The 26691-nt window shown below is 39.6% G+C and overlaps 1 protein-coding gene across 17 annotated transcripts in view; it reads left to right on the top strand.

Moving 5' to 3' along the window:
• The window catches only part of arvcfb (ARVCF delta catenin family member b), a 143124-nt gene that overhangs the window by 98431 nt on the left and 18002 nt on the right, over positions 1–26691 (top strand). For 15 of the 17 annotated variants that reach the window (XM_049762867.2, XM_049762869.2, XM_049762870.2 and 12 more), the window contains 6 exons: positions 5990–6495; positions 12031–12214; positions 19254–19371; positions 19456–19627; positions 21767–21784; positions 24293–24364. In XM_049762867.2, the coding sequence (XP_049618824.1) occupies positions 5990–6495; positions 12031–12214; positions 19254–19371; positions 19456–19627; positions 21767–21784; positions 24293–24364 (1070 nt within the window). The remainder of the gene's footprint in view (positions 1–5989; positions 6496–12030; positions 12215–19253; positions 19372–19455; positions 19628–21766; positions 21785–24292; positions 24365–26691) is intronic. The other 2 variants (XM_049762871.2, XM_049762876.2) reach the window with 1 other exon arrangement.

Below are 26691 nucleotides of genomic sequence, written 5' to 3'. Positions count from 1 at the left end.
TGTGGTTGCAATATCCTTTTCGCGTGTTTCTTATTCATCACTTGTGTGAATAGTAGCCTACTTTTTGTACATTAGTACTTTTTTGTTTGAAAAATGTATGGACAAATTTGTGGGCTCCACTGATTGACCATTTGGTTTGGGTAAGACCGTTTCCTTCCCCATGAATGTTAAATATTAAATGCTTATTTTATCAAGTTGTATTACCGTATATACAGGGGAAAAAAAGATTACACCGTACCGTTCAAATGGTGTTTGTGATAAAAAAAAAAGAATGAGACCAAGAAAAGTAATTTCAAAACTTTTTGCACCATTAACGTGAATGTGACCTATAATCCATACAACCCAATAGAAAAAAAAATCAGAGTGCGGATGGAAAAACAAATAATTTCGATAATGTGTTGAGTGTTCAGTTTTGTAGCTTTATCACCTTATATTCATCTCGTAAGTTGTTGGAGTGTGTCTGTGGGAATTGTTTTATTCAGTTGGAAGCACATTTGCGAGGTCAGGCGCCACTTATGTTGGACCTGAGAGAGGACCTGATGACTCACTGTGTTTGTTGTAGTTGATCTCAAAGATGTTTGATTGCCTTTTGGTCACGGTTCTTTGCAGGCTTGCATGCTTTGTGGACTTTGCTCTGTTCCCTGCGATACAGTTTTGCTGGAACAGACTCATCTAAACTCTTCCAATGAACTCGGATGTATACAAATGTAACAAATTTATTGGTAAAACAATTAGGAATTTGCAGGAAATTAGAGGTCAGGTCTGCTTGTCCCCAACTAGCGTCCCGTCGACACCTGCCGTTCTTTGGGCTATTTAGAACCATCCCACGCAGGGACAATAAACAAAAAATATTTTCTTGATGGTAAAGAGTCTGGATGAAGTTTCATTTAAAAATCTGGAGAAGCCGCCTTTGGCTTTATACACGTCAAACTGCTTTTCTTTGACTTGTGATACAGTAAAAGTAAGCCCACAAACTATCAAAAATTGGTCATAAGACGTCTTTCGAGAGCTTCTGCAGAAAGAAGAAAAAGTCAAATGATGAGACAGAAGCATAGCGTACAATTTCAAAGAAAACAACAGCTCCACGTACGACAATGACAGCCATTCGACTTTAAATACAGGTACACCCCTACAAATGATTTTCACCCAACAAGCCTTCTCTGAGTAATAAGTGGTGACAGGCTCGTAAATGAGGCAGTGAAGCCCTGAAAAACGCTAATAAAGCAGTCTATACCTTGGTTCTGTTTCCATTTACAACTATCTTTGTGAAGCATTTGTAATCATTCTTGATTACCTCTCTGTTTTCAACTCCATCCGTCCATTCATCCCAAACAGCTTCATCCTCACAAGGGTTGCAGGTCTGCTGACTTCGGGTAGGAGGTGGGGAACACCCTAAACTGGTTGCCAGCCAATCGCAGGGCACACATACACAAACAGAAATTTACAACTAAGGACAGTTTTGAGTGGTCAATTAACTAACCATGGAAGTCTTTGGACTGTGGGAGGAAACCAGAGTACCTGTAGGAAACCCACGCAGACACAGGGAAAACATGCAAACTCCACACAGCCAGAGCCGTAATCGAAACCTGCACCACTGAGGCTGTGCGGCCGCCTCAACTATTGAGTGTATATAAAAAGAAATATAGCACCACATGTCTTTACGGTGTTAAATTAAAGATGTCAAAACTGCCCTTGTCTTCATCGATTATTTAATATGCGGCTTTTGGGAAAAAAACAGTTTGACCATCCGTGGCTTAAATGATGAAACAAACTCAAACTCAGAGGTAGACAACTCTGGTCAAAGAGAGCCTGTTTTGGAAGTTTCCCTCCTACAACACATTTGATTCAAATGATTAGGATTATATTCTGGGTTCTGAAGAGCTTGCTGATGAGCTGACTGCAATACTCTTTTGGTTGAGTTGAAGGCAGATCAACTCTTTTCCATTTGTCTCTGCTGAGACTTTTAGCTCTTAACACACTTGACAGTCTCCTTTAGCTTCCTCTCCTGACCCATCAGTTATCTGGCCGTGACTACATCCCACTGCAATTTCCCTCACCCATCCGTTATGCGTGAGTCAGTGTGTTTCCACAGCCACGGTTCTGCATATGTGTGTGTCTTCATGCCAGTGTGATTAATAGATTCTTTTGAACTGGGTCAGACTTTTGGGATGTCTACCAGACAATCTCTAATGGCTCATTTCTCCTTGGGCAACCTGCACCTGGCCACCTGCATCTTGGGGTCACCACATACACACAGGCACACACAGGCACACACATACACACGCGTTTCTTAATTGAGAGTTAGCTTGTCACATTCTAATCAAGTCGTGTCTGTAGGGGTTGGCCCATGGAAGTGATCTGTCACCAGGCAGCTCCTCCTCCTCCTTCTCTTCTTCTTCTTCCTTACCCCGTCACCACCACCCGCACCCCCCACCTCTTCCTTCATCCTGCCGAAAGATTTCCTCAGAGACCTGCATTGTCTGTTTGATACTTTGCTTCCTGTTTATCATGTTTGAGCTTACCCTGAAGAATCCCCTAAATAATAGAATAACATTTTCTGTCTATTTGAAATAATGAAATCAGCCAGTGGTGGCTGGGAATAATATTATGCAGAGCACTGACAAAGACTAACCCATAAACAATCCAGGCTTGCTGTTTTGTGGCCATTTTTGCTGTTGCTCAGCCAAGCGTTTTGCATCATAAAAAAAGAAGCCAACCAGAATTCCGGGGAAAGCTGTATTATACGTTGGTCACATTCACTTAAATGCTCACACTGAAGAGATGAAAACATTTGGACAAATTTTAATCCTTTCAAGTTTCTCGTTTTTCAAGAGATACCAGAGACATGGGTCAAGGACAGCTTTTTCCTCAAAAGATGGCAAAAATAATTGGTAGGATAGTGAAAGTGTGATTTATAGTACCTGCAAGACTGTGTTCCGATTACATTAACTATAATATTCCATATACAGCTGAGCCTCGATTATATGTGGGGTCCAGAATTTGGGAATCACATTAACCCCGAAGGCGCGTTATGACAAATTGATGACAAACTGATGACAAATTGGCAAACATTCACTACTTTAGCAAACACTAGCAAACCTTTCCAACTCAGTGGGATACAAGTTTTAAGTAATGTTCCTATAATTAGTGGCACCTAGGAAACAAAGTATTATCCCTGTCTCAACTTCACATCAGTGATCTAAACAGAAAGGAAAATAGATGCAAAAATGTATGCACAATTATCCAATTCAAATCCCATATAAATAATAATTTAAAACACTAAATATAAAGTTATCATATGTTCACCGCCTCTTTTTGCACATACAAATAACCTGACTGTTTAGCAGCCTTATCAACACGACGTACTGTAATCATCATTAGGGCCGAAAGCCCAGAGCCCTTTCACGTCCTGCTGAATAAACCCCTCCGTGTACACACAATGACGCCAATTTAAATGCAAATCATGACATTCCCATCACTCAGCCAGCCGCATGACGTTTGTTTCACCAAAAGCCTGGTCACGTTGGCCAAGATCTTAAACTGAGGGCTGTGCAAATGTTGATCTCCTCTGTGGTGAAAATTTGGCAGGAACATGGTTGATAACTGTGGAGAAGGAAAGAATGTGTTATTGGTAAGGATCTGACATTGCTTGGAGTAGTATGTATTATCTTCCTTCAGTAGCAACACATATCCAAAACTGGATGATGTCCTCAGAAAATCGGAGCATGTTAAGGAAGCTAAGGAAGCACTTATTGGCAACAAATTTTAGGAAAGTGTTTTACATGTAGCCAAACCTCAGACTTGTTGTATTTTAAAAGATTCATTGCAATCATTTGAATTGAGGCTTTTCAGGGCCTTCCAACATTTTTTTTCATGGCTTCTCTGGAACTTTTAATCATTGGTGACGGAGCGAATGACGACATTTAAGCGTACATAAGTGGTATTCATGAAAATGTGCCGCATTTAACATTACATGTGACAACCAAAGTTGCTCACCAATTTCCTACTCTTCTCTCTTATCTCATTTTTGGGTTTGTAGTGCATGCAAATTTGGATTGTCATAGATTCTCGCTCATTATCTGTTAATTCCTTTTTCCATCTAGCTGAATTGGCGATATAGAGTCGTATCTTATTTCGTTGCTCAAGCAATTTGCATTGTATCAATTCCCCCAGCAACAGAATCTGACTCTAACCATAAAAGCTGGTGTGTTACTGCAGGGCTTCTGGAAGCAAAATATCTGAGGAATACAGAAGATTTCCAGGAAGATGCCGCATGGAGCTTTTACTTTTTACGTCCCCGACTGCTAGGGACTTTGAAAATGCATAATGAACACAAAAATAATTCAAGCTTGATGTCTCACTGGAATTGTGTGCCACCCACCACCGTTGGCCACTATTTTGTTGCTCAACCAGACCATCATACGTCAAATATCACTGATGCTGACAACACCAGTTGGATCATTAAACAAGATAAACAAATCTCATACTCGGAGATGTACCGTCACTAAAGTCCATTCCTCATAAATTATTCTACCAAACAACCCTGCATCATGTAATCATAATCATGAATGTCGTTGCAAGTAAACATGTGTGAAATATTTTGAATTATCTTGAATTCTTAATTCCTAATTTTTATTGAACCCAACAGTAGGTGAACTTATGTACTGATGACGAGAAACAGTTTTAGATCAGACCTGCTCCAATCACAAGACATTTTCAGTCATTCCACTTTACAAATCTGTTTCAGTTCAGCAATATTCTTGTCATGTCTGGTGTGAATCGCTCTCGAGGTCATGCCAGAGCATCTCACTCAGGTTCAGATCAAGACTGGGCCACTCCAGAAGGACCATTTTCTTCTTTGTTGATGTGCTTGTGCGCTTTGAGTCGTTTTACTTGTGCGCTTTGAGTCGGTCTGTGGCTGCATCAGCCAAATCTCTGAGCGTCAAATTGCAGACAGATGGTTTCAAGTTCTACAGCAAAATGTCTGATTAAACTTGGGAAATTAATTATTCTTTTGATAATACAATCTATTTAGGACCTGAGAAACGAAAGCAGTCCCAAACAATGATCCCCCTCTCTATGATACATAATTGTTGGAACAAGTTTTTAAAGATAGTGTGCTGTGCCTTTTGTTCTCCGCACACAGTGTCGTGTGTGCCTTCCAAATAACTATACTAAACTTTTGTCCCATCTGTCCACACAGTCATATGCCAGTAGCACTGAGGGAAATCCAAAAATCCGTCCCTTTGCTGGCTGTGTCAGATGAGATGATGCGGCGCATTAATAATGAGACCACAGCAAAGAGTGACAACAAGAGAGAGCTTAATATTTGGTATTTTTAAGCATACTATCACAGGCTTTTCTTAAAATTCCGACAGCCAATAAGCTCAATTTAAAATCAGGTTGTTTTGTTGCTGGCTCACGTGCCGGCTCACGGTTCACCTGTTTTCTGTGTTCTGTCATGCGACATTTGCAAGCTGAACGATTAGGCACTATGATGCCATTTTAAGTCCACGACATGTGGCAAAATGATCACCGCCTGAAATGGATAAAAACGTATTTCATATTCCACAATATGAATATCAGAATACAAAAAATGTGCCATATGCCCGGCAATATATATATATATATATATATATATATTAACGTAAAAAACATTTTTGACTTCACTCTCTCTCTTTAATACATTCTTGCTTTAAGATTTTTCTTGAGGAAAACATTTAAAAATATATATTTTTTATTACTTTCTCACCAAGTAATAATTCATACAGTAATAATTCATACAGAATTTCCATGTCCTTTATGCACACTACTGCGTTTTAACACCCACATCGTTTCACCTTGCTTTCACCTCCTCATTAGTCATTGGCCTCAGTTTCTCTGTCTCACTGACGAGCTAATTCTGCTCTCAGACAAATTGCAGTCCCCCTGTATTTAGCCCCCCCCAATTCCTCTGATCTTTATTGTCCTCTCTGTCTGTATTTTCCAGAGGCTACCCAGAAGAGCCCATTGACACAGAGCTGATTGATGAACGCCATCCGTACATCCATGGCATGTATTGTGCGCCACTGGCGCAACCAGAGCGAGGGAGCATGGCCAGTCTGGACCATATGGGAGGTCGCCGTTCACCCTCAATTGATAGCATTCGTAAGGATCCACGTTGGCGTGATCCGGATCTACCAGAGGTTATCGCCATGTTGGGCCACCCCATTGACCCTGTCAAGTCCAATGCTGCTGCATATTTGCAGCACCTCTGCTATGAAAATGATAAAATCAAAAAGGATGTGCGCCAGCTGAAGGGAATTCCTGTCCTGGTGGGACTACTGGACCACCCCAAGTCTGAGGTCCACCGCAAAGCTTGCGGTGCCTTACGCAACATCTCCTATGGCAAGGACAATGACAATAAGGTGGCCATCAAAAACTGTGATGGCATTCCTGCTCTCATTCGCCTCCTGAGGAAGACTAATGACATGGAGGTTCGAGAGCTCATCACTGGTAAGATATTTATTTTTAGATTAATAGTGCACATATGTAACTTTTTACTTTAATCTAATTTATTACATTTTCTAAATTCACTTTTGCTGTCTAACATGCTGCATATATTTGCTGCGGGTTTATTTATAGATTCCATCAAAATGTAAGCGTTCGTGACTCCATTTCTCATCTCTCACTGTATGATAAACCATCACAGAGGCAGCAAATGCATCAAATCAACACAATACACAACAAAGAAATCGTAACCATTACTCAACATCATAGAACTAATGATCAGGGGCATCACAAATGAACTTAAAACTAATTTCTCATGGCAGAGTTGGTGAATTTTGAATCTTAAAGCACTTAAAATAATTGACAGTGCCTGAGTGACCTCATCAGCAATTAGTTAAGTTATGGTGCTGCCAATGCGTAAAAGCATGCATCTTTTTAATTAGAACATGTCCTTGGTTGTACTGTGCAGATTATCATTACTATTGTTTTTAATAAATGTCTTCGGACACACAAGTAATTTCTGCAGTTCTGCAGTTACCTTGCAGTCTTGTTTTTTGCTTTTCAGGGGTTTCATTGTAGCCATTTTCAGTTTTTATTTCTAGGGTTATTCAATTCTGTCTGCCCTTAAGTGGTTAAATTGCATGCTTTCGAGGCCTCAATTCTGGAAATTGAGATCGGTCACTCTAAAATCTTCCGCTTGGTTTCCCTGATGAATGCCTTTGTTCTTTTATTGGTGTCTTTTGGACGTTATCTTGTTGAAAACTCAACAGTTTGGTTGTGACAAATTGGGAGATAAATGTTTCTGTAGACTTGATTTTTCTCTTGCCATCATGTTGTTTTTCATCAAGGACAATTCATAGGCCCATCACAAAAGAGTCTATGCAAGCCCAAGGCCGGAAATTACCTCTGTGTTTCACTGATTAACTTTGATGTTTGGGATCATGAGCAAACTTTATTTTCACTTTAGTAAGGGTTCATCTTTGTCTCATTAGTCCAGAACGCACTGTACCAGCATTGCTTTGAGGCTTGTCTCAACATTTTTGTGCAAACTCCTCCTATTCCTGTGTAAGTGGTTTGCGTTCATCTGGATTTATGTTCACAAAAGGTGGTATCTTCTTAAATTGTATATTGGATCCAGTTGTAAATACTTGGAAATGAAAGCTGCAATTATTCCACTGGCCTAGTGCGCCCTCATACGGTTTAAAGTTAAAATAACATGTCAAGTGATCAACTATACTGTATAGTAAGTAAATAATGTGTTAATGATCAAGTAATAATGTGTTAATAATTTCACATATAAGTCGCTCCTGATTATAAGACGCACCCCCGGCCAAACTATGAAAAAAAACTGCGACTTATAGTCAGGAAAGTACGGTAATTAGTTGGCAACAAAAGCCTAAACTATAAATACAGAATTCAACTGTCTGTCCGTCCGTCGACCTAAATAGAATGGTTGCTGTCTCTAAATGGGTGATGATTGTGTAAATATGTAGAACTCAATAGTACATACAAAAAGTTATGAATTCAAAGTCACTTTTATTTGCAAACTGCCATGATGTCCAGTACATTGGCATGGGTCTTGGTCCCTCGAAACGGTTGCTTTCCTAATTGCAAAAAGTGTGGATGTATGTTTATTTTGACAGAGATGTCATGGTGAGCGATGACTTAGGCACAGCAAAAATGATTGGCTTTATAACACCGCATTGCATTTGCTAAAAATAACCCTGCTACACAAGATAGGGTGAAAGGAATGCAGGGGAACCTTCTTTTCCTTCTACTCCTTCTTTCTCTCTCATTCCTTTTCTAATCCTTGAAATATTTTCTTTTCTCTATTCTGTTTTTTACACATTTGATTCATTGTGTTGCAGTTTTTCCCTCCAGCTTCATGTTTCCCTCTCCAGTGTGTTGGTCCCAGTGAAACAGGCTCATCACAATGCAAGCTCAGCTTGCAGCCTCAGCCCATCTGGCCAACATTCGGCAGTCAACCCCCTCCCCTACAATTACACATAATTGAGGGGTTTTAAATATAGAAATCTTTTTTTAGTATTTTTTCCATAAGAATTGGCTGTAGGAGTGGTCTGTAACTGTAAAACCACAGAGTTATTCTTTAACCTGCTGAGGAAAGTAATGATGTGGACGTTGGTGTATTTTCCATATTGTGGGACCCATTCGTTCTTTTAATTGCATCTTGTCCATCTCAGTTCTTCTAATTTGAATTTTCTTGGGTTTCTGTCGTGTTCATTTCCACCAATATGTCTAAAAAAAAAAAAAATTGTATGGACTCCTCAAATAAATTATTGGCAAAACAGGTTTTTAAGTTAAGCGGGATGGTCGGCATCTGCTAAATGTAACTAATAAAGTAACTTGTATTCTATCTTAAATTAAGTAATCAATAAAGTTACTGAATTGTGTTTTTATGGTAATTGTGGCAGCACTGCCTATGGCCTTCAGGAAGACATGCGCAATAGGAAATAGCCGGATGGATAGATTGATGTAAATAGTAAGGCCCCAAACACTTCAGGCATAACACCCAACACCATTTGTGTAAATTAGAGTTTCATGTAACCCTATCAACTTAAATAAAATCAGTTCAGGTCAACTTGATTCCATTTAAAGATCACTCATGCATTAACTACTTTGTTTAGTGTGCTAATGGAGTTATTTTTGTAGTTTGGGACCAGCAATAACTCAAGGTACAGCTGGTCAGCTGACCTGAGGAACCAAGCAATCAGGATGAACAAGCTCAAATAGTTACGGCTTGGCAGAACAAAGATTTGAAAACAAATAATGGAATCTTAAAATGGGCTAAAAAGTGCACAGTCAATCAGTGGAGGAAGGCCAGAATTATGTGCTCGCCAGAATTATGTGCTCGCTATTTCATGCTCCAAGTTTTGAAGAGCAGCATTTTGGACCAATTTAAAGATGTTTGAGGGAGGACTGTCTGTCACCAAAGTAGAAAGCATTAAGTAATCCAGTCGAGATGTGACAATTCTCACAGAAAACGTATATACATTCTTCTTTTAAAAAAACATGTTGATGATCAATGTAATCTGCTTGCTTCTGATATATTACTCATTTCAGAGTGTAGTTAAATGCAATCACAGATGTCACGTGTTAAACCTTAAATGTTTACAAAAAAGAGTTTGGTTTCCATTCAAGTCTAAAAAAATCTACCATCGTATGTCTTATGGCACAAGTGAAAATGCATTTTCCACCAACAAGTAATTACAATTCATTTTGTTCTAATTTCCCTTACACTAAAATATCATGTAAATTTGTTTACCGTTTTTTGTTAATTCTAATTAAACCAAAATCTAAGTTCCCTTACAGCGTTGGACATACATAATTTACTGTAAATGTATCCTTCCTTTCTTTTGTGTCCCCATATAATTAAAGTAAGAATTTTGACTTTTTTTGTTTCTGTTAAAATCTCTATTTTTTCCGGAAATCATTCAACCCGACTTTAAATGCACAAAGGGCTTTAATAATAAATGATAAACGGTTCAATATTTAAATGTGTCAGACTGCATCTTGAATATATTAAACGAAAAGTCAACCCAAAAATGTAGTGTTTGTTGTGACAGGCTGCTTTCCTAAATTGCCAGTGAGGTTGAGTCAGAAAAAGACTGGGTGGGGGAAGAACATTAATAAGCAGGACAAACTTAATAGCCAAGCCAGAAGAACATAATTTCTCTTTGTGCTCCCAGGATAATGTAATTAGTTGTAACCTCAACTCCAGGACCATTCCCTGCTCACGCAAATCCTAAGCATCAAAGACAGGGCAAATGTAAAGACTACGCGAAGAAGTAGAGAAATGCATCTGACAACCACTTCAGATTTGTTTTTCTTGCTGTTATATAATGACACACACACATGCATGCTGGTTGCATCAAAGCTTTAATCTCGCTTCATTGCACTACCAATTATTACGAACAAAAGCCATCGATGGCCGCAGAGTTTTACAATGCACAGGCGAGGCTTGCCATCTGGTTCTTTAACCAACATTCGATTTGCATAGTATCCTGGTCGATCTGGTATATTTTAAAATACTTATTATCGCGTACGTTCAACACATCTTGTGGTCTTGTGTGTGCAACTTCCAGACACACCGCACATGCACCGCAGTCTGTGTGCATTGCAGCTCGTACGTCTTCCATACGGACACTGCAATGGATCTATTCTACAGTCAGTGTGAATTGGGCTTTAGACACACACAAATATTTGTGTGTGAGTCACTGTAGTCACCTCCAGGAATTGTATTTGTAGTTTTGATTGCTTTCAGTAATGTTCAAATATTTCTTGCCAATCGTATTTCTCTGCGGCATTCAATTTATTTTTTGCCATCGTCTTTATTCACTGCTTGTTCTCCTAAAGCCAACTGGCTTCTCATATGTTGACAACATGTTGAGTGGTGCTTGTCATAACTAAAACTGATGCCAGTATCACAACTGTGCAAGTAATCAAACCCAGCAGGCAGGCAAGAATGTTTGTTTGTCATCTTATTGACATTGCCAGGAAGAGCACATTATTTATGAGATTTAGAAAAGGATACCCATTCTTGAACACCCTTGTGCATTTTATGGATAAATATCAACATTTATTATTGAAAAAAGATGATTAAGTGTGACAAATGTTTGTTGTTTCTTCTCAGTTGAATCCTGTTGATCAGATGTCTAATATTGCATGTAACCCAGCCCAGCCCCAGCCCATAAGAATGCAAGTGTGTGTCAAAACTGTGAAGAAATGGTTGTATGACCAGCCCAGAATATATTGCAGGAACATGTGTGTGTTTTATATTTCTCCTCTGAGCTGAAGAACTTGTTTTAAGCCACTTCAGATATGGTTGTCAGTTTTATGCTCCCTGAATCTAACAGCAGGAAGGAAGGAGTGTGATAAGTAATGACAGACACTCAAACAAACCTGAAGAATGAGTTAATAAAAACAGAAGCACCAACTCTTCCTAATATGGAACTCCATTTTTAATTGTCACACTGCATGCTAATGGGGTCATGTTTTTGTTACCCCTTTGTTTAAAGTGAGTTTATATCCTTACATACAGCCATTGGATCATGGTTTTGGCTGTATCTTTTTCTGTGCATTTTTCTAGCCTTATTACATAAAGATTACAGTAAATTGAGTGTGATATGTCGTGTATTTTATGACATTCTGCTGGTAGGCAACTAAGCCAGCACAGGAAAATTATAGTAATATATAATAGGTATCGTGGAAACAAGAAAACACGATAGCAGTCGTATGAGCGTTGTCTTCTCTTTTCGTCTTGAATTGGATTTTATGCCAATAAAAACATGCATTTACTAAGTGTGTTCATAAAGTTTGGCCTGCTGGACAGCTGTTATAGTGAATTGTCACTTTGTTTCTTTGTATCCCCCCACCCTCTAAATCATTCTTTTTTTTTCATTTACTTTCAGTCTTCTCTCCTTTGTTTTATTACACGCTTCATTTATAGTCCTCGTTTATAATTGCTTACTTCTTTTTTGTCATCTTTATCATCTGTTTCTTCTCTTGCCTTCCCCCTTGTAGGGACTCTTTGGAACCTGTCCTCCTATGAACCCTTGAAGATGGTCATCATAAACCACGGCCTCCAAACAATGACCAACGAGGTCATCATCCCGCACTCTGGGTGGGAGCATGAACCAAATGAGGACTCAAAGCCACGTGATGCAGAGTGGACCACTGTCTTCAAAAACACCTCTGGGTGCTTGAGGTAGGCTCAACAAGTCAATTAAGAATTGTACCAGCATTGGTTCATTTGCATTTCAAATTTTTGGGACAAGAAATGAATAATGAATTATGTAAAACTCATTTGGGAACTAGATTATCTCATCTAAATTTTGTAGATAGGTGATTACAGATCATATCCCACTGGAAAGATCAACTATAGCAGTGTGTTACGACAACACAGATGGTGGTGCCGCAGCTGCCATCACATGTCCAATGTAAAATATTGTGTACTGGCACCCATCAACGCAGCACATGGCATTTCCTTACTCGCTCAATATTATCTGAGATTAACACAAATATTTACACCTGTATTTCCCTTTTTTTTTTAATTTTATGTTCACAATTAATCTTGTACATGCTGGGTGTGGTCCACACACGTCGTTGCTCAAACTTGTGGAAAATATATGAGGAAAAATACTTTGAAAGTTGACTAGAAACAAGAGAACTTGAAGATGTTTCACCTTTAATACAAAATGCTTTTTCATTCCAAATTTTAGTTTTGGAGTTCCCATATGTACTGTATTTTCCAGACTATAAGGTGCACCTAAAAACCTAAAATTTTCTCAAACGCTGACAGTGCGCCTTATCAAAGTCAAAGTCAAAGTCAGCTTTATTGTCAATTTCTCCACATGCCAAAGACACACAAAGAAACCGAAATTTCGTTCCCCCCTATCCCACGGTGACAAGACATGGCTCACATCAGACAAACAAGTAACAAGTATAACAAAAGCGTGCTGAATAAATAATGAATAAATAACACAACAATAAATAAATAAATAAGAGGAGCAGAAAAAAAAAAAGGAGCAAGTGCGCGTACAGCAGACATTCCCGAAAATAGCGCAACAGTGCCACACGCTACGCAGAAGGGGGTAGCGAGTTCAGGGCCCTAACAGCCTGGGGAAAGAAGCTGTTGGCAAGTCTGGTGGTGCGGGAGCGCAGGCTCCTGTACCTCTTCCCAGAGGGCAGAAGGTCAAACAAAGAGTGAGCCGGGTGACTCACATCTCTGGCAATCGAGGTTGCCTTGCGGGCGAGATGGGAGGTGTAAATGTCCTTCAGGGAGGGGAGCGAAGCACCAATAATCTTACCAGCCGTATTCACTATGCGCTGCAGGGCCTTCAAGTTCTGTTCAGTGCAGTTACCACCCCAGACAGCGATGCAACTGGCGATGACGCTCTCAATAGTGCCACGGTAGAATGTAGACAGGACTGCCTGAGGAGCACATGCACGCCTGAGCTTCCGCAGGAAGTACAGGCGGCGCTGAGCTTTCTTTGCCAGTGACGAGGTGTTTGCGGACCAGGAGAGGTCCTCACTGATGTGCACCCCCAGGAACTTGGTGCAGCTCACCCTCTCCACCACAGCACCGTCGATGATCAGCGGCAGGTGTGTTGTGTGACCCTTCCGGAAGTCAACAATGTTATAGTCTTATATATGGACCAAATTCTTCAATTTAAGCTGGCCCGAAGCATTGTGTCATGAAATCAATCATAAGTGGCCCACTGAAGACTATCAATCATGAATCAAAAAGACTATGGATAATTTTTTTGTGATTATAAAGTAATTTTTTGCGTCTGAAGTTGAAATAAAAAAGATAAAATAGAGAATGATTTGATTTGGATTAAAAATCCGACATGATGCATTAATGGTGCGCATTATAGTCCGGTGCGCCTTATATAAGGACAGCGTTTTAAAATAGGCCATTCATTGAAGGTGCGCCATCTAATCCGGTGCGCCTTATAGTCCGGAAAATACGGTACTGTAAGTTTCTGCCTGGTTTGTTTTGGTGGAATTTGTTGTTGTTCCCGCCATATTAGTGAATGACACACTCCATACAGAGATGAGACTGATGAATGACACACTCTATACAGAAATAAACTCAAATCATTTATGCTATGATGTCATATGTTTATATCATATAGACCTGGTGTAACCATAAGTGTCGATTAGTGGAATCTGTGGATGCGAGTGTGACTGTTTGTCTGTCTTCATGTACCCTGCCTTTAACTTTAGTCATTTGCCCACAATCAGCTTGGCAAAATGCAGCAACATTCAAAAGAGTATTTTATCCTCTGCTTTCTTGTATGCTTTCAAGCAGGTGTCATTGGATTATCATGCCTCATGCCTGACTGTGCTTGCCAAGCTTGTCTACACTGTAACCTGGAGCAAAACATACCTCAGCAGTCAATGCTTCAGCTTCATGTTTTACATTTACAAGTTAGAGACAAAAAGAGAGAAAATAACTGAATTTAAACATTTTGCTACTAGCTAGTTTTTTTTTTTTTTTTTTTTTTTTTTAATCAAATACAGCAAAGCCACTCCTAAGTGGTTCTTAACCTTGTTGGAGGTACCGAACCCCGCTAGTTTGATATGCGCATTCACCGAACCCCTCTTTGGTGAAAAAAATGTTTTCTTTTCTTTCAAATTCAAGACATAGATGGTACTGGTGGTGTACTGGTGCACAAAATGAGCTGTACATGAACATCACCTTGTTCAAAGAACAAAACTAACACAATGCATGAACTCACAACAAATAACATACCTGCAAATCAGTGTGACTTCTGCTGTTATCTTTGCAAGACCAGTTCAGATATGCATCATCGCAAATTTACACGATAAATTAAATGTCCGGACCTCCGCAGTGCTGAACCCCTGAGACCGACTCACCGAATACCTAGGGTTCGATCGAATCCATATTAAGAAACACTGCCTTAGACAGTGTAAAAACTCCCTTGCCGTTTCTGAAAAAAAATATTGATCATTATCTGAAGAGCGGCAATAATGAACCATGAAGGAATAAACAAAAGTTCACAGATATGTATAGTTATAAAACGTTACACCGAAGTCATTGCTATTTTTACTCCATTTAACATGCGCTTTCATCTCTGCCTTTTTCACACAGGTACCGTGCAAAAGTCTTAGGCCACAGCTAGGTTTGTCTTGGTGAGCCTTATTAACGTCGTTGTTCTGACTTGTAAAACAGGAACTAATAGGACAGAGCATGTTTATACAAATGAATACCAAAAACTGTAGAGGAATGGAGTGTGAAGGAAAAACAATTAACAACTCAATATGTCTCATTACCCGTTGGCAATTATCTGGATAAGAGTGCCTTTCTTTTTTTTTTTTTTTTTCTCAATAATTGGAATTGTCCAACCATCAAAATTATTATTGCACATCCCATCTGTTCCCCATCCTCAATTAACAAGATGGTATTTGCTAACTAACAAGTACATGGACACACAAACTCAAAACTATGAATTGCTTTCTCATGTATTCACAGCTCATCCTCGGTGGAGGTCTACAATTTTTGTGGCAATCTAGATTCTATGTCCATAATGGTATTTCCAATGCAACAAATGTTATGGTGGCCTAAGTGGCCTAAGACGTTTGCACAGTACTGTTTATGTCAGCATCTTTACAAACACAAGCTCTCATTACTCCTAGCCATATGTTACTGCTGGCAGAAAACACAAGGCCGTGCTGCTGCTGAGAAAATGGCTCCATGGTAACTGTAACCAAGCCTGCAGTTTCCTAGATGCAGGGTCTGTGCCTTGGAAAGAAATGCTGATGCCAGAGAGAATTTGTTTACTCACGCCATTGGCGGCATCACTTCAACTCTGATGGGAGTCTGAATAGTTCCATGTTATTTTCATTTTTATTGTATCAACCCCTGTGGGGACAAAGCGGTACAGAAAATGGATGGATGGATGGATGGATGGATGGATGGATGGATGGATGGATGGATGGATGGATGGATGGATGGATGGATGGATGGATGGATGGATGGATGGATGGATGATGGATGGATGGATGGATGGATGGATGGATGGATGGATGGATGGATGGATGGATGGATGGAAAGCATCCTCTATACGTTGATGTCACGTCTAATTGCATAAGGGGAATAGTACAAATTGATATATATTTTCCTCTTCTGGGAAGGGTGTCTCCAAGATTTGAAGGGAGTGTTTGGGAAATTTCGGTCCAATCGACCAGATTTCTTTAGGTCAGAGGTCACTGGTATGGAATGAAAGGGACTGACTCAGTCCCTGTTCTAGTTTATGCCAAAAGTTGTACAAAAAATCTTGGTAAGATGAAAATTTAAGATTGAGAGTGAACCAATGAGTCTCATGCCGACATCAGACTATACGGATGTAGCCCAATTTTAGCCGACAGACGTGTCACAGAAAAACATAACCAATTTTGATATGTCTTGACGTGTCACAGCCCATGTAGTGTGACGATTGGTTGTCTGGCATGTGGGATGCATCATGACCACTATGACAAAAGTCTGGCATGTTAGAATTTTTGTTCCTGTGTGAAGTCTTTATATTGCCTCCATGAGTTTTTTGCTCTTGATACTATGGCTTCCTCTCACATTCGAAAACATGCATGTTAGGTTGACTGACAACTCTAAATTGTGGGTGTGACTGGTTGTTTGCTCACAATAGATGGTATGTGCCCTTGATTGGCTGGCGACCCATTCAGGATGAACGTCTCTTACCCAAAGTCATCTGGGATAGGCTGCAGCTCTCTCTAATGAAAACAATTTGAAAAAAATATGGATAGATGGATATTCAGATATTCAGATCTTGTGTGGAACTGCACTACAAAATATTAAACTGCAAGTGCATTTTAAGTGTTTTATAATCACCTTATTGACTAATCTAGTAGTTGTTCAAACAGGAGTGATTTTGACCAAAGGTGGTACAACATTTTTTTTAGTACTGGCGAATGCCTTTTAGGACTCGCCACTGCTGGCACATCAATTACAGTATCACAACATAGCTCAAGTTCAGCAATCGTACCTTTAAGTGGAATTGATGCAGCAATTTACACTTGCTGTTTTTCACACTAACACGGCGCCACATGACAAATGATCTTTCCATTTGCAGTGAAAAGTAAAAATGCTGATCCAAGTGCACAACCTGCTCTGAGTTGAAAAGAATTAAAAAGACTACATATTTTCTTTTACAGCTATGCTGCACCAACTGCCTCATTTGCAGGAAATATCTTGGATCCTATATCAGATCCTGCACAGCATACTGCTGCTGATATGTGAAATACATTACTACACAACTTCTTTAGAGACATATACGTAGCTAAAAGATTTTTTTTAGCTTTTCCTCAAAATAATTCTCTACATATTGTGTCACTGAAATCAATAATCTTGGGTCTGGTGTAACCCCATCACAACCCATGTACTCCTGTAGGTCACCTCTCCAGGGAAAACAACTATCGTCTATCTTAACTGACAGATGCACTGTCCATAATCCTTCCAACAAAGACAACTGTCCCCCAAAAGACTCCTAAAAATGAAACAGCTGGCAGTAAAACTCAGTCTGTTTGCTCCCAAACACACGCCTGTCAAATAAATCCAAGGGTGCTCCGGATTCATTTACAAGGGTACTCCAGACCATTGTCTGACAGCTGAAGACTGATAGATAGCATTTCTTCATTGACAATTGGCAGACATGCTCATAGTACATACTCTGGCCAACTACTCACTGTCACAGTAACAGATGAGGTGGCTTTTATTTGTGTTTTAGGAGTTTTGCATTGAGGGCGGCTCGGTGGCGCACTGGGTAGCACGTCCGCCTCACAGTTAGGAGGGTGCGGGTTCGATTCCACCTCCGGCCCTCCCTGTGTGGAGTTTGCATGTTCTCCCCGGGCCCGCGTGGGTTTTCTCCGGGCACTCCGGTTTCCTCCCACATTCCAAAAACATGCTTGGTAGGCCGATTGAAGACTCCAAATTGTCCCTAGGTGTGAGTGTGAGTGCGATTGGTTGTCTGTCTCTGTGTGCCCTGCGATTGGCTGGCAACCAGTTCAGGGTGTCCCCCGCCTACTGCCCGATGACGGCTGGGATAGGCTCCAGCACGCCCGCGACCCCCGTTGGGACTAAGCGGTTCAGAAAATGGATGGATGGATGGAGTTTTGCATTGAGTATATTGTTGCAATGTGTATAGTATGTGATACGTACTCTGCTGGTCTCTCTGTTATATAGAGCGTATATTGAACCCAAACACATGCAGTTGTGTTGGCTGTGATGTACACTTTTGCTTACCGTTGCTATACAGCCTGCAACTCTTCTACGGGACTTAACTGGGTTTGTCTAACGGGATTATGCGTCTTGGATGTACCCATAAATGAAATCACATGTGAGGAGCTGGGAGCTGAAGATATCATTAAAACGCTCGTTATGCCTTTCCTTTTACAGTCAGTTGGTCGGTCGGTCGGTCAGTCAGTCAGGAAGCAACATCTATATATGACAAGAGTGGAAATTGTCTTTAATTTCACTCTTAGACTGAGGTCAAAGACTTAAAAAATGATTTTTGACATTTATTCATTGTCACCTAGCCACATAAACACCAACTGAGAGAAATGAAAAATAGTTGCCAGTCAGATGTTTTTTTTTTTACTTGACCATCATCATCTAGACAGAAATAAATCAGACTCATAATCCCTCTTTGTGAGATTTTTTTCGATGTTGTGCACCACACAAAGAAACAGACCACACATGCAAGCATGCAAGAATTCAGATTGAAAGATGGGCGCAAACTGTGTAGCATCACTTCTACTAGAGGCTGGGGGTGGTGCCTTGCTAAAAGGTGCCTCAACAGCAGACTAGCATCTGCCATCTTTACTTTTTTGTCTGTATTGGCACTCAAATCAGTGACCCGTGACCCTTTGCCTCAAAGTGCAAGACCATTATCAATGAGCTACAGCTGTCCCATTATTTCATTTAGTTTTATGAGAGTGTGCATCTTGCAAAACAGTATTGTTTTTACCTTATTGTAAATGTAGTTTACAAAAATCACATCAGTATTACCCAATTTGTGCAAATATCATTTAGCAAACCAACTTGTTGGATTCAGGTCTTTTGTGAAATAACAAATTTAGGTGAAGTATTGTAATGTTAATCTTTTAATTCACAGCAAAGTGACTGCAGAAAATCCTTAACTATCTGTGGCTATGTACTGTTGTGTGCCCCGTGCTTAATTTAAGTATACGTGTGTGCTCCTCAGAAACGTAAGCTCAGATGGGGCCGAGGCTCGGCGCAGACTGAGAGAGTGTGACGGATTAGTGGATTCCCTGCTGCATGCCCTCCAATCAGCTGTAGGGAAGAAGGATATGGATAATAAGGTTGGACATTACCTGACTACTACCAATTTAGGCTTGATCTTACACTAACATTGTTACATTGTTTATTTGGTGCTTTCCTCCAAGTCTGTGGAGAACTGTGTCTGTATTATGAGGAACCTGTCCTACCATGTCCACAAAGAGGTGCCAGGAGCCGAAAGGTTTCAGGACCCGTCAGCACCACAGGCTCCTGGCTCCGGAGGGCCACAGAGAAAGAAGAAGGATGATGCTGGCTGCTTCGGAGGGAAAAAGGCCAAAGGTGAGAAAAAGAAAGATTTTGAATCTCATTAATTAGTCACCCCTGCCAAGCAGTTTTATTTTATTTTATTTAGCCACTTATCATTGGATCACATCAAACATAAAACAAATGTGACCCATTTGTTTGGTTGATTCTTTCTGTTTTGTAGCTAATACATTTTATCTTGATGGTAAGCCTGTTTATGTGCATTTGTGGAATGAGGAGCCCAAATGCAGTATGTGTGTTACACACTTGCATCTATTCTAAACAGTACATTATGCAGTTACTCTTGTTTGTTGTTCTTGGGTAAATTAAATAAAGACAGTCTTATCAGGAACAAGGAAAAAAACAAGATGTGGGCGATTGTATATTTTAGATTTTTAACAATCTGGAGCCTCGGTAACAGCCTAGCACCTCCTCCTGTGACCATGCTGGTCACACTCTGTGTGGAATGGCATTCCACTAGCCAACCAAGAGTTTTTGCAAGTCAGCACAGCACAGCCAAGTTTATCCCACAAGTATGCAGTTCGGTTGAGGTTAGGACTATTGGCAGGACGCACTTTTAAATACAGCATTTCAGAAGCGAGTTGTTGAAGAATCTCATTTTGTTTTCTCCTCCTATTGCGATTGCCTTAAATGACACGTCTTGTCCAGTGATGTTCTCCAGTGATAAACATTCAGTCACCATTCATTGCTGAACATAACATTCTTCCTCATTTTCAAATTCCAGTGAGGGTTTTGATGATGCCAGGGGCTAAAAAAAAAAAAAAAAGAGTCCATAACAAGCTGCGCATTAGGCATAGTAAAGATGTGACATAGACTACACATGATGGCCTTAATGCACATACTCGGTTGTGCCCCTCAACCCACAAATGCAAATAGGGCATCATGTAGAAGGGAAATTTGCAAACGTGCCAAATTTATTGGTAAAACGCATTGTTACCACAAAAAAAAGAATCTTCCAATGACGATCCCAACCTCGGGCCCACCACAAAGATGTTATATAACTAGAATGCCTCCTTTCCCTTCTCTTCTCCCTGTCCTGGCACGTGTTTCAATGTGTCTTATTTTTTTCCATCTCATCCTTTTTTTTTTTTTTTTTTTACATTCACATTTAACTCATTAACTACGTAACCATATCTTTTATGTTTGTATTACAAAATTGATTTCACTCACAAATTTCAAAATAAGTCCTTGTCAGTCCGCTGTGTCATGAGCATGTTGTCTTTATTAGGAGCATTGTTGGCTCCTTGTCAGATGTGTTGTAAGCAACATCTCCATCTGTGTTCTCCTGAGCTCTTAGCAGCACAACAGCATTATCTCCCCGCCGTACAACAATAATGACTGTCATAATTCAGACGGCCAATGAAGTGTGACTACACGCTGGTGACCCTCAGTATCTAGCATTCTGAAGAAATCCCTCCATTCATTTGTGTGAGGAAGGCAGTGCTTACATGTATACAGACTTCTAAAGAAACCAATTATCCACACGAACACTTTGTTGTGTGCAAGCGCACATTAAATAATGAGTTGTGTGTAGCTGCGTGGCCCCTCAAGGTGTTCTTTCAAAGAGGAACATTAAACATAGTCATAAAAAAGCACAGAGCAATATGACACCATCGGTGAAATGGTTGGTAATTTGTTGCCTTAAGTAGGCTGCGTCTTACCTCCTCTTCTGTTAAATGTCACATTTCATATGAGTTAAAAAAATGCCATCATGTTTCGCACCGGTGGAGTGTTTTTGATTTGTTAATGAACAGTCTGAGATTTCGATCGCATCACTTGTTTTTCCTTTGCTACAGCGCGTTTAATGGAGCATGTTTATATGTAAATGTGAGCAGCCTGTCATTTTTTTCCCCACTTTCAATTTGATTGTAGAAATTTGATCGTGTTGTTTTTTGTGTTTATTCAGTCTATAAAAATGTGATCTAAAAAAAATCTACTTTTTTTTCTTTTAACTCTTGATATTGCTTTTTTTCTCTCTTTACCCTATTTTGTGAGCTCCTTTAATTGTCACTCTCACGGCTATTTTCAGAAAATGATTTCTGTTGTCCTTTTTACACAGCCCTTTGACATGTAAGCATGGCTTTTTCACCATGCCCCTTCTCTCTTTTCTGTGCTTTGTCTGTTTATGGCTGCTGCTTCCTTGGCTAACTGTAGAGGAATGGTTTAATCAAGGTGAGTGCACCAGACAACCTTTTTCTATTTGTCATCCTGGTCCAAGCCATTCTCCCCTTTCTCATTCCCTAGAATATAATTTCAAGATATGCTGTGTGTAGTACTTGCAAAACCTGAAATTGGTTATACCTATTTCACATGCATTGTTGCACTTATCCAATTATTTTTTAAACCACGCCCATCTGACTTGGTCCTTTTGGATACATAAGGTACTGTAACGTATATCGTTCCTCATCCAGTGACTCAATCACGAAAACTCCTGAAAGCTGCTATAGACGTTTTTCTTAAAGGATCACTCTTCATTCAATTGGTATTACTGTGTGAGCGCTGTTTCCCAAGCTTATAATTGCCGTTATAATGTTTGTGTAGCTAACTTGACCATGGTGGGACTCGAACCCAAAATTACCTGCTCTAGATGCTAATGGCTACTCTATTAGGCTACTGGGCCTCTTATTTCAACATTAGAAGCACCTTTTATGTCCCCAAAACAACTTCCCCACACTTCATTCAGCAGTGACAATTCTTTTCATGGATGGAAAGGCCAACTTTGGCCTAAATCTACTGGATATGAATTGGAAGGATGGCCAGGAAATACAGCACTGCAGTAAATTCCTACCCTTAAGTATTCATAAAAAGCCATTGTACCTTTAAAAAGAAATCATCCAAGATGGTACACTGGTTTGTAGAAATGAGAAAAGCACCTCATTTGTGCGCTGCCTATAGCAGCTGCGGCTGACCTTTCATTTGTTCACCCAGGGCAAATCTCACTGTTCAGTTGGGTGCAATATTTTATAACTTTGCCACAGACTAATAAGATCTGACTTCTTTTTCAATACATGACTCATGACAGAGTTCATGATTCATGTACATCACCCATCTCATTTTGTAATGATTGCTCCAGCCTGTGTTGTTTAATCAATGCGTTGATTCAACCCACCAATTATCGCTATATAAAAGGAGCTAATAACTGCTCCCTTGGCTACTCGCAATAAAACGGATGACACGATATAAGCCACAAAGTCAGGACAGAGATGCGGTGTTGTATTATGAAGCAAAGCACACATAATCTGTAGGTGACCCATGTAGAATATCACATTACAACTAGTTTTTGGACGATGCACATCTGCAATACATCGTGACCCATGTCAAATGGGTCTTGGGAAAATATCCTTTTGCATGCCTGCATGTGTGTGGTCCTGTTCATTGTGTGAATATTGAAATAGAGCTGAGTGTAATTAAAATATTCCTTCAGGAGGAAGTATAAGTGTAAGAAAAAGAAGAAGCCGAGCCGTCATCGCAAATGAATGATTCTCCGTTTCAGCACATCGTACAAATTACATTTCAAATTCAGTATCATTAGCACTCCATCTCTGCTTTAAAAAGTATTAGGGTAGGTGCAAGTTTTTGAATGTGACTCTTGACATTTTTACATCAATTGACAGAAGCACAGAATTTTCTTAATATTTTCTGACTGAATGGATGCCTAGCGGCAACTCTAAAATTTTTTGCGACCGTCGAGGTATGCAACTAAAAATAATTAAAAGCTTCCCAACTGTAAGGTGAGGCCCTTGGTAAAATAACAATACATTAATAACTTTGATTGTTTCTTGAGTTTAAGAGTTTATTTCCCGAGTGGAAGCAGTAGCACCATTTCATTTCTTCCTTCCCTTACCCTTGCGCATGGAAATGGTGCCTAATTATGGGGTTTGTCATGTACTGTAGATCTCTACTGTCTCTTGGGCATTAGCATCAGCATGACCATTAGTTGCCAGTTGTAATCACTACCCCCTGTGAATTTCCTCACATCCTTATATTAGTGAAGGTGTGTCCCTCCTAGGAAGTACCGTATTTTCCGCACTATAAGATGCACCGGATTATAAGGCGCACCTTCAATGAATGGCCCATTTCAAAACTTTGTCCATGTATAAGGCGCACCGAATTATAAGGCGCATTGAATGAATAACTCAAGGTTGCTCAAACGTTAATGCAATCACAATATTGTAACACTCGAAATAGTGAAAACAATAACAATATATCAATAACTCAACGTTGCTCAAGCGTTAATATCACACAACACACAAAATAAACACGTAAAGCTTACTTTAATAAGTTAGTTCTCATCCACGAATCCATATTGGTCCATATATAAGGCGCACCGGATTATAAGGCGCTTTTGAGAAAATTGGAGGTTTTTAGGTGTGCCTTATAGTGCGGAAAATATGGTACTACTGTTATTGTTGTTTGTAAAACATGTGAATAAAAACGTATCACCATATTTGTTGCCAGCCAATGATATAAGATAGCGTGAAAATATAACTGCTCAGTTGTCTAAATGCCAGCACAGCATAATTCAAATGGAATAGTACATGCTTGACAACAATACAATTCTGATAAAGACAAAAATATCCCAATTCAACAACTTAAAAATTAATTTGAAAGGTCAAAATGATCTGATAACATCAATTTCCAGTCAATGAGATTGTGCCTTTTGCTTTCTCTTTCATTCAGGTAGAAAAAATGGTGAGAATGACAAAAACTACGACACATTGGATCTTCCCAAGCGTACTGACCCGACGAAAGGTAGGCGCTTCACCATCGAGCGAACATGCCAGCGAAACACAAACTGAAATTTAATTGATGGATCTGAAACAGATCAATAGTCAAATCTGTGGAATATGTTAATTGTAAGTGTGTGTGATAGCCGGCAGTTAGAGGTTTGCAATGCTATGATGGTAGCAATTCTGTATGACTATCACTGATAGTATAGTGGTTTCTATTCCAGAGTGTGGGTTCAGTTCCCAAACAGTGATCGTGTAATTGTGAGTTGGAATGGTTGCCCTGTGATTGACAAGTCACTGGGTCAGGATATCCTCTGCCTGACTTTTTTTGTTCATAATAGAAAATGGGTGGATGCATGGGCGGATGGATATTTTGGTGCAAACTTCACAATAAGATGGGGACTACAAATAATCTGTGTTGTTCCACTACTAAAATACTTTTATACTATTATTATTATTATTATTTTATAAGTGGCGCAACATGTAAAGAAGTGTTTATTATTTCAATCTGTACAGTGAATAATATCAGCATTACTCCAAATGTAGGTGGTTTGTTGATCATTAAATAAGGAAAATAATTGCTGATGACAGTAAGTGTACTGATGTGATGGCTAGCCTCATTTAAACCAGCAGGAGTTTGTAAGTGCATTGATTTGCTTCCATAATGTTGCAAATCAGATTTTTCTTTGGTACTCATCTTTGTCTCTGCCAGCACCATATCAGCTTGTCAAGTTGGCAGGGACTGAGAGCAACTCTTATTCACTGCAAAGGTTTGAAAAGTTATGCAAGAGTCTAATTTGGTTTTATATGGTAATATTAAGACTGAGGTCCTTACTGGCAGTGCAAAATGTTCTCAGTGTCTCCTCTGTAGCAGAGGTATTTCATACCAAGGTCCGTAATGAACACAATCTTTCTGTAAGGGCTTATACTTTATTGGCACTCCATTATTATTTTGGATAAAATGGAGACAGAATGAAAAGAGCCGATAAGAAGCAATTATGACGGGTGGAAATTAAAATTCCTTTTAGAGCTTTGATGAGTGCAGCAGCCCCTGAGATGGTGAAACATTTTCACTGCAGTTAATTGAAACCTCAGCTAAACCTTGATGCAGGATGGAGGTTAGTCGTGGAGGTAGGAGATGAAGAAAGGAGTGATGAAGCATGTGGTGTGCTCATCCTGCTGCCATAGAGAGTTTTTAGTTTTAAGCATAGCTTTTAGAGGGTCTCGAGAATTTCTTATAGGCAGAGCTAAATAAATGCAATTATATTATCAGAAATGAGAAAAAAATAGAAATAGATTTCAAATGAACGAGAATTTCTTTTAGGCAGAGATAAATAAATGCAATTATAGTATCAGAACTGAGAAAAATATATTTCCGACAAATGTATATGGCCATCAATCACATTTATGTAGACTTTATACAATTAATGTAATTTGCTGCTGTATCAATTCAATTTTCAAATATATTACCTTGAAAAAATGACAGTTTTTAATTTAAGGGTACTATTGTACAGGCCTCATGTGCAATACAATTGTAGATTGCCACATTTCTCTCTCGTGTCACATCTGTTTATCTGTTAACACATGATTTAAATGTCAATCTGATCAGGAAAGACAGGGCAGAAATTTGGGGTCCCAATAAATTGCAATAGATACACACAAATTACACAACTAAATTGTTCAAAAAGCCATTATGACTGTGCACACTACACTAAAAGAGAGCCAAAGTCAAACATTTTTTTGTCTCTGAGTATTCGACTGTTTTAAAATGAGGATTAGCAGCTGGGGATTGAGCCTGTAGGCTAGAATCCCTCCGAAACTGACAAGTGATGATTTTCCTTTTTCAAATTCTGTGCAGTCGTCAAAGCAATTATGTATTAGGTTAGAAAGGCCTCAGCAAGTTTGCCTTCTTGCTTTTTCACTTTCATCTCAGCCTTTGCCACCTCCGTGGTCTCCATTGTTCTGCTCATAATCACACATCAAACAATTGAGAAAACAGCCATGTTTTTTTTTCTTTCAACTGACAACAATGCATCTCACTGTTTTGTCTTGCAAGAGTGTTTAATTTTTGCACAGACAAACAGTTATGAATTGTATTGCATAGTACAACCCTCTTTGATATCATCATCTCACAGGAGAGCTCTTGTTGAGAAATAATGAACACAGACTCCTGTGCTAGCAGCGTTGATGAGCTCTCTGTTGCACTGAAAAGTGTGAGACTCGATTGAATTAAGAAAACGTGAGCCACACTTCTATTGTTCCACTCTGCTGCTGTCGCTGCGCATATTTCACTAAAAGGCTCACTGACATGAATCTGATTCTTCTAAACAAAATCACTACTCCACCCCA

The sequence above is a fragment of the Syngnathus scovelli genome, chromosome 3 (assembly GCF_024217435.2).
Source record: "Syngnathus scovelli strain Florida chromosome 3, RoL_Ssco_1.2, whole genome shotgun sequence".
Taxonomy (NCBI): Eukaryota; Metazoa; Chordata; class Actinopteri; order Syngnathiformes; family Syngnathidae; genus Syngnathus; species Syngnathus scovelli.
Note: the sequence above shows the minus strand (reverse complement) of the source record. Positions and strands in the feature narration are given on the sequence as shown.